The sequence below is a fragment of the Aedes albopictus genome, chromosome 3 (assembly GCF_035046485.1).
Source record: "Aedes albopictus strain Foshan chromosome 3, AalbF5, whole genome shotgun sequence".
NCBI classification, from domain to species: Eukaryota; Metazoa; Arthropoda; class Insecta; order Diptera; family Culicidae; genus Aedes; species Aedes albopictus.
Window position 1 is genome coordinate 193,485,193 of NC_085138.1, and position 15,694 is coordinate 193,500,886.

Consider the following 15,694-nt stretch of genomic DNA (forward strand, 5'->3'; position numbering starts at 1 on the left):
GTTCGTTAAATTTACGAGCCAGGAAGCTATGAGAGAATCATTGAAAAATAATTCGGAACCGCGGACTTTTACCTACGCTAACGGAGAGTCAGTTGTGGTTCGTATGTGCTGTGCTGGCACGAATATGCACTACGTTCGAGTATTTGATTTACCACCAGAAGTTGGTGACGACAATCTGGCGCAGGTGCTCGGGCCATATGGAATCGTGGACCGTGTGCTTCGGGAAAAATTTCCCTCGGACTCAGGATTGGATCATTTGTACACCGGGGTTCGCGGTGTGCATATTGACGTCAAAAAGAAGATTCCACCGGCACTGCCCATATTCGCATAGTCGATGTAAGCGCCACTGTACTTTTCAACATACTTTTGGAGTTTTATCAATGAATAAATATAAAGTTGAAGATTTTTTCCGCGTTGACATCTAACTAAGGGTTAGATCTTGTGATCTTTTTAATAAAACTGTTCACAAATATGCACACGCGTTAGATATTAGCTTTTGTACGGTGGCATTGCCAATGGTGGTTACATCGACTATGCGAATATGGGCAGGGCAGTCGACGTCCTAAACATGAAGGCAAGGGTTTTCTATAGCGAACTCAGTGACACCTGTTTCTTGTGTCACGCAGTGGGACACCGGCGGGATACATGCCCTCAACGAGGAATCCGGAACATGAAGGAAAAGCGACAACAGGAAGCAGTAAGTTCCAACACATACGCGGACGTGTTAGCAGGGAGAGAAGTTGTAGGAATACCAGTGGAGACAGTAGAAGATGAAATAATTGAAATTGTGGAGGAAGAAGTGCTAGATGAGCCGCCTTCGGATTCGGCAGAAGAAAAACAGACGGAAACAGTCGTTCGTGAACCGGCAGCGGCAGCAGATTCGGATAGAGAGATTCGTCGGAAGAAGGGAATCCAAGAACTGGAAAAGGTAGCTAAGGCGATCCAGGAGGCGATAACAAATCAAAATGCTTCTCAGCGCCGAGCCCAGTTTGCTGCATCCCGTTCTGGATCTGGTTCCGGTTCGGCCCCTAAGAAGAAATGCGCTCGCAAAACATATTACTAGTGTTTTTTTGAATATCATTTAGAATAACAACTTGTTATTTTTGATCCTCGGCTCAGTAGAGTTTTTTAATAAACAAGCGAGCCTCAAATAAACGAATTAAAAAAAAAAAAAATATTTAATTTGTTTTATGTCACACCGCCCCCCCCCCCCCTTCAAAAAACCCAAAATATTGAAGGGGCGAAAAAAAACATGGCGTTCCAACACTCCATTTTCAATAGAAAAAATGTTTACAAGCCACTATTTTTCAACAGTTAAACACAATATTTTTTTCAATAGTTGGTAAAATTTTTAATTTTTCAATAGTTTTTTTTTGTTTGTTCCTTATTTATTGTTTTCCCCCCCCCCTCGCACCCGATGAGTGGTCTCGGACATAATAGAAAAATAATATTTGCATTGGCTTAAAAGGGAATATATATAGGTGTGGATATGCCACAAAAGTTTAGCTTATTGGATGCAGTAGCATAATTTCCCCAACAGCGAGGAGAAAAAAAAAGTGTTGCTTCAGGTTTTCTCCATTGGCGTAAATAGGGGGTGGCCAGGGAAGGCCTGGCCCCCTCCAGAATAATCCATTCCGGATAAAAAATCGCGCAATTCAGGCGAAAAATTTTTTTTAGTATGAAAAATCTATATCGACTTGGCCTTGTAAGGAAATTTCAAGAAGAATTTATGAAAAACTCTCGGACGAGAATATGAATAAACCCTTTGTTAAAGTTAACAATCCCTATAGTTTTGAACAAGTTTCTGGAGATAAAAAAAAAGGAAATTTGAATAGGAATCCCAGCAGGAATTTCTGGAAGAAAAACTGAGAAGTTCCGTGATAAGGAAGGTGGAATTGGACCATCCTCACTTGTAAATCTCTTTCTATGACCGTATGAGTGCAATACAACAAAATTACACATTCGGGTGCAATGATTTTTGATAGAGAGGATATGTTCAGTAGGATCCCTGTAGAAATCTTAGAAGGAACTTTTGAATAATTCTCTAGAGGAATATCCAAAGAAATGTCAGGGAAATTCTTGAAGGAATCTCAGGAGTAATTGTTTAACCCGTAGGCTGGGCTTACAACAAAATTTCATACTGCTGCCAAAGACGCAAACATCAATATTTTTCAATGAAATTTTGAGGTTCACTTCACTATTAGTTGTACACTCATTGCACAATTATGGGTCACACACAATTATTAGTCACTTTCCACTTTAATAGATGAATACTAATTAATTGCAAGCTTTTGTTAGCCATAATCATTTTTCGTACATAAGTTGATTTGTTTTGTGTCACTATACGTATCGCACACAGGCTTAAACGTCAAAAACCCATATTTTCAATATTTTTTTGTTTGGCCCAAAACCATCTGTCAAAGTAACGCTTCGATTGTGCATATCGGAAAGTGCGTGCCCTGCCTTTATAAGCTCTGTAAAAGCGAGCTATAGTGATTTTCAAGTGCGAAATGGTATCGCCACCAGAACAAAGGTATAATTTACGTTCTAAATGTAGAAATTCATGTGACTGCAGCTAATTAAAGCTTATTTCAGGCAAAATTTAGGTGACTCATTATTGTGCCAAGGAACACCGAAAATCACACAATTGTGGGTCACTGCTTTGTGCAGCATAATATTGAGTGTTCTGCGTGCATGGGCATTGCATACGTTTAGGCGTTTATCGGTGGTTGTGTTGGCGATTTTGTCCCAATTTTGAAAAATTGATTCCAAAACGTGAAAACACGCTTCGTTAAGAGGTTTGAGACCAGTTTTAGATTCTACTATAGTTGATCTATCGAAAATAAGTGATCATTCATTGAAAAAATAGACAAAACATTATTGTTGAGACGATTCCTCTTGAGTGACCCATAATAGGCAACAAATTGACCCATAATTGTTACACAGCCAATTTTGACCCATTATTGTGGTTTTCATTATTCACCAACATTTTAGTAATTTTCACCGTTTAAAGTGAATTTTACAAGCAGATTTTTATATAAAACGATAAAAAGGAGTTCTAATGAAGAGAATATAAAATAAAAATAATGAAAGTATTATTTTTGTATGAAAAACGATTCATATTATGAAATGATTAATCCTTGAGTGACCCATAATTGTGCAATGAGTGTAGTTTCAATTATGCCGGGAGCCATAAAAATTGGAGCCACAAGGACAGTTTTATTCCGGTGGACGTCTGGTGGAAAAGTTATAAGTGTGGTGGTGGAAAAGTTATAAGTTCTATGTATTATTGTATATTACGTCAGGCCTGGGGGTTAAGAAGTATATAGGTGGTGTAAAACTTTTTCAAGGCCTCCAAAATATTTTCAATTTTGAGTCTAATTTCTATGCGCTTGTAAAAGATTTTAAGGCTCACAAGAAGTAGATTTTTCTGTCCTAAGCAAGGTCTTAAGCATATTAAATTTAACCATAAGTAAAACTTGATGGTAATATACTGGTTTTGTATGAAAAATCATATTTTTCACGAAAGTTGGACGATTTTGGAAGAATTTGCCTACATTTAGGCGTTTAATGCGGGCCCTTTTGTAGAACATTAAACGCCTATAAGTAGGAAATTTCTTGTTAAAATCGTCTCACTTTCGCGAAAAACATGATTTTCGTACAAAAACAGTAGGGGTACTCACTAAACAGATTAAATTGCTGCGTAAGCCATGATTTTCTGCTTATTTGAAATGTTTCATGATTTTGCGAATGAAATAATCAAAGATTGCCTTGGTGATCGCGACGATTAATCAGTTTAAGCAGTTTACGTTGTTAAGTGAATCCCCCTAGTATGTTACCATCAAGTTTTACTTATAGGTAAATTAAATATGCTTAAGACCTAGCTTAGGACAGAAAAATCTACTTCTTGCGTGCCTTAAAATCTTTTACGAGCGCATAGAAATGAGACTCAAAATTCAAAATATTTTGGAGACCTTGAAAAAGTTTTACACTACCTATATACTTCTTAATACATAGAAATAACCACTTTTCGGATGAATTCGTTTGAATTCCAACTAATGGGGCCTTGCTAAAAGGAAGGTTATGAAATTTTTACCCCTCCTGACCCAGACGTCCACCGGAATAAAACTGTGGTCGTTACTTCAATTTTTGTGGCTCCCAGCATAACTGAAACTACAACTAATAGTGAAGTGAACCTTAAAATTTCATTGAAAAGTATTGATGTTTGCGTCCTTGGCAGCGGTTTGAAATTTTGTTGTAAGCCCCGTAGCCAACGGGTTAAGAACTTTCCGTCTCAGGAAATCCTTGGTAAAAGTTGGAGAAAAAAAATATTGAGAAATTTATGGAACATTCCTGGAAAAATTCTTTAATAACATTCTTGAAGGATTTTTCTGAAGTATTCTTGGAGTTATCTGTTGAAGAATTTCGGAAAAAAATCCTATATAGCTGGAGTTTGCGTCTGGAAAGATCCCTAGAAAAAAACATTTGGAATATTTTTATAGGAATTCTCGTAAATCCTAAAGAAAATGTCCAATTAATTTCTGGAGCAATACTTAGAGGAATATCTAGAGCAAATACTAAAAGAATCCCTGTATGAACTCTTGCAGGAATCTTAGAAGGAACTCCTTTCAGAATCACAGAGCCATAATGCAAGAATCTCTGGAGGTTTTTTTTTGACACATTCATATGGTAATTTTCAATGAAATCACTAGTACGATTGTAGAATTTATCTTTGGTGGAATTCCTGGAAAAATACTTGTACGAATTCCTGAAAGAAGATTTAGAAAATTTCCTAAATTACTGGAAGACTTTATTGAAGAATCTTTGAAAGAGTTTCACAATAATGCCTTGTATAATATTCTGATGGAACCACTGGAGAATTCCTGAAAGAACCCTTGGATTAATTTAAAAAAAACAATCCAAAGAGGATTACCTTTGGACTGAAAATAGAGGATAAATTTTCGATGAATCTTTGAAGGCATCTCTAGGAAATCTTTTAAATAAAAATCCTGGAAGAACTTTTTAAGAAGCCTGTGGAAGTTTTCCTTAAAAAATGACACAAATTTCCCAAATGGATGAAAACGTGCCTCCGGAGCCGGTAGGGGAAAGAGGGGCATAACGCCCCGGCTAAGCATTTGTGGTCATAAACCTCAAGTGATGCTTATTTTAAGGAAGTATTCTGCCTTTGAAAGAAGTTTACTCCCTTTGCTAAGAGACTTCAACTTTTGGCCCGCGTGCCCACAAAATTTCCCATTCAAATAAACAATTCAAAAAAGTGTTAATTTTTAGGTGCCGGAAAACTTTTTGGGCACCTTTTTGGGTGAGGCAAAACGCCCGCTGGCATTTCCCGCTTTGACTTGTTGTGAAATACCAAGGTGCTCCATCGAAGTCTTCCCAGCAGCAAATGAAGGAGTGGGAGGAGACACGTGGTGGTTGAATTGGTTGATTCCATATAACCAGCGTGCAATGTCTTAATGTCTGTGCTCTGCAAATTAGGGAATCTTCCCAAATCTGGAAAATCGACGTTTTTCACGCCTTTCTTTTGACAAGTCATTCTTGGGCTTAATCTGCTCAGTTTTAGTTCTAGTTTGCTTGCATCTAACGAAAACCTCCACAATATGATGAAATCGCATGGAGGCGTTTTGCCCCCGTGGAGCGTTATGCCCGCAGTTCCCCTACTTCTAAATCAAGCATTTTCGTGTCAATTTAACGAAAATAGTTTTAATTTCTTTTCGATTTCTCACGTCAAGCATAACAAAGTAAAGTAATATCAGCTAACTTGACACAGATTCTTTGATAAAATAAACAAATACTTACGCCTACTTCCTTTCTTTCAGGGCCTCAGCTACCACGGTTGGAAACTAGGCATCCCGGTAACCGTTGTTATGCCATCAAAGGCATCCCTCATGAAAATACAAAAGTGCCGTAACTATCGTGCCACTGTCATTGTTAAGGTAAGTAATTGATCCACCGAAAAGCATGAATCATCATCCAAAATCACACCCCCCAACAACAATATTGCACCTGCCAGGTGTTGTGCAGTAAGAATTATGACTCAAATCATGCGGGAGGGAGGCATTAAATGCTGCCACGTGCCTCTTACACCGGTGATTAGCTGCCAGGAACTCCTGATTTATCATTACGCCTGAATGGGGCGGATAACAAACAAAAATAGATTATCATGCAGCTTCCACGGAAGAAGACGAAACTCATTAGCGGGCTTCTTATTGTGATCATCTGCCGACTTAGTAGGTTGAATCGAGAAATCATTGTATCCATTAACAATGGCAATTTCGTGTTTTTGTTCATCTCGAATCGGTGTGTCTTTGTGCGAGATAAATGAAGAAACAGGTGGTTATCAAATTGATTCGAATCGGCGTAATACCTATCGAAATCTAATCTGGGTATTAATTTATCTCATTTGAAAAGATAAAATCACCAAGTGGAGTGTGAAGCCAATTGTAAACCAGCTAAAATGAAGGCTTAGAATTTTTCAATGAAGATGATTGGGAAAAAAAATGTGAAATTTGACAAGCGTTTCAATTCGAAAGGAGACAGAGTACCGCAGTAGATGTAGGGATGTGAAGCAGTGGCGTAGCCAGAAATTTGCTCTGGGAGGGGTTTTCGATGTTCAAAAATACCTTTTTTATTTGACACTCACATTTTTTAAATATATACACTGGATTTTAGCCGTAGATTCAAAATAGCGGCGCAGCCGAAAAATGTTATCATCACAAAGCGTTTTATAGTGGAAATTTGTTCCAGAAATTTTTGCTCTGGGGGGGTTTTTAACATCTCTTTTCCTTATTGGAACCGAAAAGGTGCATCTATTCAACGTTGTGGACACCGGAGTTTGAGTTATGGGCGTTCAAATAAGGTTAAGTTTTGAGCCGGTTCTCTACGTCGAAAAAAATCTTAGGTGCGTCATTTCAACTGCGTGGGAGTCTCAGGTGAAATTTCAGTTGGAAGAGGAAAGAGCTTTCGAGGAGGAACAAACAGAACGACAACGGGTTGCAGAACAGCTAGAAGTGGAAGTTCGACCAACGTCAGCCGGCTGCCATTCGAATGTCGATGTATTTCAATCCTAACGTCCAACGTCCGATTTGAATGTAGCCTTTAGCAAAGATGTAGCTGATAGAGTAGCCTACTGCCCATAACTGCATAATTGTAACATTTGCATTTTTTTTGCCAATATTGAGTTAATACTGGGGATCATCTATCAATCATCACTTTCATCCACCCATATGAAATTTATCGGTTTGTTCTGCAAAATGTGAAACAAATACCAAGAAAATTAATTGGGAAAATTATGTAACATTGTAACTAATAAAAATATATTTTAGATCTGATGATGGCTGAAGAAGAGTAAGCCGAAACGTAATAAATCGAGGCGTTAGTGTGTAGCAATCACCGAAAAATATCAACAACCAATAAATATAAAAATACCAAGTCATTTTGTCTCATTAGCTAAAATTTATGAATGTAACCGCATAACAGTCACACTGGAAATACACACTGGTGTCAAAGCGTTATATCAATTATATTTTGGTCTGATTATTTTTTAAACTATTTGCCCAGCATACAAGAAGAGCTGTAGAAAATTTCAATGCAAAAGGATGAATTTTAAATTATTGACAAATTTTTGAAATTTCGTTTCATCTCCATACTAGCACATGTTGCAAACTTTAAACTCCATTTTCTCCTATGCCTACTTTTGTCGAATGTGACTGTTATGCAGTTATGGGCAGTCTAGGAGTATCAAGGGTCAACTAACACTCAAGGACACTTGGGGAAATGCTACGGTCAATTGAATGAAAAACGTCCTTTTCTCACAGTAATTCCCATATAAACTTTGAAGAGCACTCTCAATTTTTAACCAATTTAGTTTATTTTTTGGGAGAAGACTTTCTAAGCCTTCTGGTTACGAATCGAATAAGCGGTATGGAGCAAAAACAATTTTTTGAACCACGCTTATATCCACGGTGGCGAGGAGCGTGTTCATCTAGTAGGCCAGACTAAATACCGTCTTCTCCCGTTGGTTTGACCGCATCTAATCTGAACACTTTATAATTTGACCTCCACTAATCTGCACATCGTTCAAGTTTTTTTTTCTTCTAAACCATAGGGGAAGAAATCTGCTCAACAGACACTCAACAGACCGTCTTCTACTACAATAGTAGGAGCCAGGACTACTCTCTCCTCGACCCACTAAACACATTCCTATGGTCGCCAAACCCTACGTCTCTCCGGAACCACCAAGAAGGTATTGCTTCAGAGAGGGGCTAGTGCATATTGCCCCCTCAAGGTTAGCTGCGTAGCCTGCAGCAACGAACATCGATGACTGGCTTTGGAGAGTCCATCACGGTAACATGCTGGCGCTAAGCCAGTTTCCCGAGTGATCCTCACCACTCCCTTTGTCCTCGGAAAGCGGGCAGGGTCAACCCCACCCGCGCCCTACTGCTGAGCGGACATCAAGAACTGGTGCCCACATGCAACCCGATCTAACCTGCCCGTAAGGAAGGGTATCACTACCCTTCAGGCCCAATCAGATGCATCCGTAGGTTGCAGACAGCAGGGTCTCACCTACCCCGACCCTTGCCGGGGACCCCTTTCCAACCACGGGCTCGGATCCAACCCAGTAGACCGACGCCACGATAGCACCGCTACCGGGACTTCCTCTCCGCGGCCACTTAATCGCTGATCTACGATGCCGACTCCGAACCCCTGGACCACCTCTTGTACTGCATCTAGAATAGCCATTCTCCGAGTCCACGCGCCCCTTTCTCTGTAGCTCCCAGACAATATGGATGACAGCCGTTGAAACGGCGTTCCAGCTAAACTCATCCCTACACATCCTCTGGATCAAATTAATTGTCCGGAGTTGTGTCCTCCCCGCATGGGGCAAGCATGCGGTCACGCATTGTGTGAAAACGCGGGCACACGAACAAAACGTGTTCCGCCGTTTCCTCTAAATCACACTGGGCATTCGTGAGAATCCGCATGCCCGAAACGGTGTAGATACTGTCGGAAGCAACCATGACCTGTAAGGACCTGTGTTATGTGGAATGTAATTTCCCCATGGCGCCTATTAATCCAACTATCTACCCTCGGTGTCAACATATGGGTCCACCTTCCTTTGGTGGAACTGTCCCACGCGCGCTGCCATTTGACCACTCCATGCCCCCACTGATAAGAATGCTGATAGGCACCATACTCCTCCTCTTCTTGGCGTAACGTCCTCACTGGGACAAAGCCTGCTTCTCAGCTTAGTGTTCTATGAGCACTTCCACAGTTATTAACTGAGAGCTTCCTCTGCCAATGACCATTTTGCATGTGTATATCGTGTGGCAGGCACGAAGATACTCTATGCCCAAGGAAGTCAAGGAAATTTCCTTTACGAAAAGATCCTGGACCGACCGGGAATCGAACCCGTCACCCTCAGCATGGTCATGCTGAATACCCGTGCGTTTACCGCCTCGGCTATATAGGCACCATACCAGTAATGACTCGCAACCCTCAGGCACATAAGCCTGTAAGTACTTTGCAGCTTCCGTCGGTAGCAATCAGTACTTAGCACGGTGCACCACGCCGGGCCGCCATACCTAAGTATGAACGTAGCAACACTAGCCAGAAGCTTGCGCTTACTGGCGTACACCGCAGAGCCATCCGGGACAGTGCCGCAATAGCTGTGGAGGCTCTTTTACAGGCATAATCGACGTGGCTACCGAAAGTAAGCTTATCGTCGATCATCACGCCCAAGTGTTTGACGGAGCGCTTTAACAGGATAGTGCACTCTCCTACACTGATCTCCATCTGCTGCTCCAACTTCCGGTTGTTAACAACCGTCACCTCTGTCTTGTGGAGAGGCAGCTCCAGTTTCCTGGACCGCATCCACGCCTCCACAACCTTAATCGAGTGGTCGGTAGTCAACTTCACCTCCTCGATCGTTTTACCGTAGACTTCGAGCGTAATGTCGTCGGCAAATTCGACAATCACCACTCCCACTGGGTACTCTAACCTCAACATCTCGTCGTACATGACATTCCATAACACCGGACCCAGGATGGAACCTTGCGGGACTCCTGAGGTTATGTGAAAACACTTCCGACCCACCTCCGTGTCGTAGACTAGTACACGATTCTGAAAGTAACTTTCGAGAATCTTGTACAGGTACTCCGGTATCCCCAGACGCAAGAGCGCATCGGCAATAGCAGACCAGCTGGCGCTATTAAACGCATTCCTTACATCCAGAGTCACTACCGCGCAGAAACGAATTCCCCTCCTCTTAGGCTCGATTGCTTTTTCGGCGGTTTTTGTAACCGTCAATCAAGCATATTGGTCTATATGCCGACGGGTCTCCGGGTGGTTTCCCCGCTTTTGGCAATAGTACCAGGCTCTGCCTCTTCCAAGCTTCTGGGAAAACTCCCTCCCCCAGGCATTTCTGCATAGCAGACCTGAACATTTCGGGAGCCTCTGCAATAGCTACTTTTAAGGCCAGGTTTGGAACTCCGTCCGGACCTGGGGCCCTACCTACGCTAAGGGACTTAGCTATCCCCGAAAGTTCCACATCGGTGACCCAACAGCTACAGAAGAGTACCCCGTTTACTTTGGCGACCACAAAGCCCTCATAGGTAGTAGACACCAACTCCTGAACGGGGTATTTACCCGTCGTCCATATCGCCGCCATTTTTCTGGTCCCATCTGCGACCCAGTTGCCGTTGCCGGCGGGTACTCGGTATGGGTCCGATATGATGGCGATATCCGTCTCCCACTCAGAAACCGCCTGACAAAGCAGTTGCTGAGCCGCATCACAGTGGTTCAGGTTCAGCTGCGTTACCTGCACTATGATTTGTTGTTCACTGCGGCTTTCTTGAAGGCCGGGCACCCTGGACCACCCATCGGATGTCTGTTTTTCAAGCATTTCCCGGTACAGGTCATGCAGATGGGCGGACTCGTGTAGCTTTGGGCCTTATGACCTTCAGCGCCGCATCGCCTGCACAGTTTGCGCCTGTCGGGGCCTTTGCGGTCCCACGACTTGTGACCTGGTTCTAGACACCTGAAGCAAACCTCTGGTGGCTCGTGGAATGTCAGGTGACATACACAGCAGCCCACCTTTATGCTCCCTACTTTGACGGACTATTTAACGTCCGCCACAGGTAGCTGAACCAAAGCTATCTGTGTCCCTGCTGGCCCTCTCCGTAGCTTAACGGCTGCGGCGGCCACCTGCACATCGCACTGTTGCCGCAGTGCCGTGACGAGCTCTTCCACTTCGGTGATCTCGTCAATGTCCTTGACCTTCAGAGTCGCCTCATGTGTCAGAGCCCTTACCTGCACACCCTCACCAAGGACCTCTTCTGCCAGCCTCTTATAAGCAGCGCCCTTGTGCTCCTTCTGGCGCTTCAGCTCCAGGATCATCTCGCCCGTACAAGTACGTCTAACACTGCGTACGTCGGCTCCAAGACCCTCAAGCAGTGATGGAAAACAGCGAGGAATGCAGCTGAGTAGACACAAACGCAAAGCTATCCTACTCGTGAACAACAGAAGCCAGAATATATTCGCACTTCCTTCACTCGCGAGCTAACGAAGCTGGTCGCACTCGTGATTGATTCGCGAAGCAGCTCTGAACATTTTTCAATTTTGTGAAAAAACGAATTTACACGGCCGACAGATTAGCTTTTCAGGAACAATAAAGCACAAAACACTACTATCTGATGGATAATTACTTGTTTTGCTATTAGAATCGCACTAAAATGCAATTCCCGCATCTCCACTTGTTCTTCGCGAATAAAAATTCATGAGTGTTTTTGTTTTTGTTTTGCTTCATACTCGTGAAGCAAGCGGATGCGAATAAACTCTCACACGGCTTACTCTCGGCACCGTGAGTAAACCGTTTGTTGCTTTTACACTCGCGAGTTGATTCACGATGCGAGTGTTTCCATCTCTGCCCTCAAGCTTGGCGTTGCTTCGCATAGTCTTCAAGACGTCCGAGTGCTTGGACTGTTCCGTCTTAATGACGATCGCGTCGCCTTTCTCGCGCTTGCCACCTGCCCTCCTACGCCTTAGCTTGGCGTCCTGCGCTACTACCTGCGGATTCGTCTTCTTCTTTTTCTTTCGCTCTACCTTCGCCCAAGGGGGGTCCTCCCCTTGGATCGCCCTGCTCTGTGGCTGCTGAGGGCCCATCAGCGGTCGCAACCCCTTGTTCCCATCTTTCCGGGACGGGTCAGCCTTTTCAGGCCCACCCATCCCAGCTTTCCGGGAACCCTGGCTGGGGTCCGACCTTCCGGCACTATTACCGACTTTCGGGGTAATAATTCGCCTGGCTTTGCGGCACCGCCAGACAGCTCCTCGCCTGACGGCTGCCTCGCCCGCCTGTCTAGGACTTCCTGCGAAGGAGAAGGCCTCCGTTTGGGTAAACTTCGTACGCAACTCCCAGCGCCTATCTCCTCACTTCTCCTTGTCGGCGTGAGGCCCCAGGACTATCGTCCCTGCTGCCCCAACATCGTTCAAGTTAGAAATGATTCAAACGTCATTCTGCTAATGGAACGGGATGAAACGGAACGCAAAAACAAAACAAAACATCAAATAAGGCTGCCAACCGTGTATTTTTTCCGTCGTCTACAGCGTTGCTAGAAGTTCAAACTAAAAATGTACCCCGGTGGTTTGCATGAGGTGTCGTTCAAACCAACGGGGGTAGACGGTATAGCGGAAGTTGGGCCGACTCCAATATGTGTTCTCCAAAGTTTGGTCATGGACTTCGCTCAGTCCTAGGATCTCAAGCTTCACACGGCATGCCTTGGCTAGTTGTGCAAGTTTACCCTGCTGGGCTAGGATTAATACATTCCAAGTTCCAATTCTTGTCCGATGTTCGCGCTAAAAGTCATTGCCGTTGAATCAGGTCGTGGTCCTTTCCACCGTGGTGGGGCTGCCACCACAGATATAGCTGACGCGATACAGCATTTCATACTCAGCCGCTTGCAGTGCTGAAAATTTCATTTCGTCATATCTCAATTCAATCACCTACAGCTCATTTTAGTAGCTGAACCTGAGAATATGATATATGAAAAACTTGTGCGGCTAGACCAGTTGTGCAAGAAAGTCACGGAAAAAACTATATTTTTTGAATATTTTAGGTAAATGTCACGGACTACCTTCGAAAAATGCAAATGATATTCACGGTGAATATCATTTGGCATTTTTCAAAGGTGGTCCGTGACATTTACCTCAAATATTCAAATAATAGCGGTTTTTTCGTGACTTTCTTGCAGAACTGGTCTAGCCGCACACGTTTTTCATATACCATGTTCTCAGGTTCAGCTTCTAAAATGAGCTGTAGGTGATTGAATTTAGATATGACGAAATGAAATTTTCAGCACTGGCCGCTTGATGCCAGAACAGACGTCGTTTGAGCCGCACCTCCTTGGTGAACAGACGCTCGGGGCATACCTCCGCAATCTAGCTGAGTCAGACGGACAACAGTGCCCAGGCTGTACTAGCTAAGCACACAACTCTTAGCTGGCAGTCTTTGTCATCGCTGGACCCGTCGAAGCATGAGGTAGGAACTTGTGAGGACCAGAGCTATGTTGGACGCTCTCCTTATCGACTCACCGTTTTGCAGTGTGTATTGTCATATCACCGCCGTGTGAAGCACTGCCACATGGTAGCTCGAATAAACAAACGTGGGGCAAGACACTCTGACCACTGACTGGAACAGGCGGTCCGTAGTGCTATTCTAGTGTATTAGTCTTCCTGATGTTCTGTGTCTGTCAACCTCGTGCGTTATATAATTTGCCCTATAGTAAGTTTTTTTTTGTGATTGCTCAATAACGTTGTGTGCAATTGATTTAACGCATTTCACTGATAAAACCACACGGGTCAATCCGTTTTACCAGCATATAACTCAATTAAACCAGCTGGATGATATAGAACGTTTCTTGGAACTCACCACGATGGATTCACCGATTCACAGAAATATAAAACTATATAAACGTAACCGATGTTACATTTGTCTGTACCGAGTATTGCTTGCTTGCTTACTCCGTAATATACCACTTCAATTTTCTGTTCTGGCTTTCTCGACGAAAATATAACTCAAATACTTGGTTAATTCGAATTCATTTCTAAATTATAATGGAGTAATTGTGAGACCGTGTACAGCGTATATAGGTTTCCACTGCAGCATTATTCACAGCTGAAGGATGAAGCCAAACGCATTCACTAAAACCGAAAAACTAAACCAGCATACGATGCGAGTTATGCGAACCGTTTGCATATTCAAAGAGTTGCATTCAATTTGGAGTACCATTCGGCGAACAAAGCCAAAATTGAGATTGTTTTCCGTTATGACTTCCATCCTCCCTCTCTCTCTCTCTCGCTTTGTCCTTGCAGGGTGTTGATATGGGTGAAGCAAAAAAGATTGCACTCCGGATGGCGCACGAGACGGGACTGACGTACATCAACGGGTATGACCACCCGCACATCATGGCCGGCCAGGGCACAATTGGACTGGAAATTGCGGAACAAGTGAGCGACGTCGATGCCGTGGTCATTCCGGTTGGCGGAGGCGGACTCATCGCGGGGATTGCCACTGCCATTAAGAACTTAAGCCCGCAAACCAAAATCATTGTAAGTTTACCATTTGCACATTTGCTGCCACCGGACACAGTGGTCAAGGATGGGGAACAAGGTGGACGGCATGAGAGGTGTTTTTGTCCTGCTGTCGGTACAGTAGGGGGAGGATTTCAATGAAAGTCGGTATTTGAGGCAAAACGATTGAGTACTTAAGTAACCAGAGCTTCTCGTAATAAGGCACGTTATGAGCTTAACAGCTTGTTTGTGCCGGGGCTGTGAATCAACCCAATGATCATCCGCTTATGAAGCGAACGTGTGACCAACTTTGCTACGGGGCTCCGCTAATCTTTGAAGACTTTAAAATTGGCTTTTGTCATGAAGAGTGGAATCTTAGGTTACTTGGGTACAGTGTTTCATACTTCATGTCCAGTCCATCTTATCAAAATTGACCACTGTGGGGTGGCATTCCTGTTCAAATTCCGGTGTTGGGTTTATCTTTCCCCCCAAACACAGAAATCACTCCACTTTCGACCACAGTGACTGGTGAACGAACGGCATTGTAATGATCGTAACTTTCAGGGTGTAGAATCGGAAAAGTGTCCCAGTTTCACAAAGGCACTGGAAAACAAAGCTCCAATATACACTCCCAACCAGGCAACGCTGGCCGACGGTTTGGCAGTACCGCAAGTCGGTTATAATGCATTCGCTACGACCGTCCCGTTGCTGGACAAAATGATAGTGGTGAAGGAAGAGTGGATTGCTTTGGCCATTTTGCGATTAGTCGAGCTGGAAAAATGTGTAGTGGAGGGTGCCGGCGCTTCCGGATTAGCAGCAATTCTCGCTGGCCATTTGGACGAGTTCAAGGGAAAGAGGTAACAATTATTTTTCTCTTTATCGGGAGTGTTTCTCTGGTTTGCGGTTGTAGTCATTCCTTTTGCGTTTGCTTCAATAGAGTTGTCCTGTTGGTTTGCGGCGGAAACATCGACACTACCATATTCGGTCGATGCTTGGAACGAGGTATGGCTGCTGAGGGTCGATTGCAAAGGTAAAGTATTCTCGTTGGAGCTGTTGTTGTTGGTGTGACCGGCTAGAAGGATATTGTGGTTGCGGTATTAACGAGTGTCAC

The 15,694-nt window shown here is 43.6% G+C and overlaps 1 protein-coding gene across 2 annotated transcripts in view; it reads left to right on the plus strand.

Annotated features, from left to right (window-relative positions):
* The window catches only part of LOC109426630 (L-threonine ammonia-lyase), a 45,966-nt gene that overhangs the window by 24,879 nt on the left and 5,393 nt on the right, over positions 1–15,694 (plus strand). For both annotated transcript variants that reach the window (XM_019702162.3, XM_019702166.3), the window contains exons 4-7: positions 5,838–5,954; positions 14,386–14,622; positions 15,148–15,440; positions 15,521–15,613. In XM_019702162.3, coding sequence (XP_019557707.2) covers positions 5,838–5,954; positions 14,386–14,622; positions 15,148–15,440; positions 15,521–15,613 — 740 coding nt within the window. The remainder of the gene's footprint in view (positions 1–5,837; positions 5,955–14,385; positions 14,623–15,147; positions 15,441–15,520; positions 15,614–15,694) is intronic.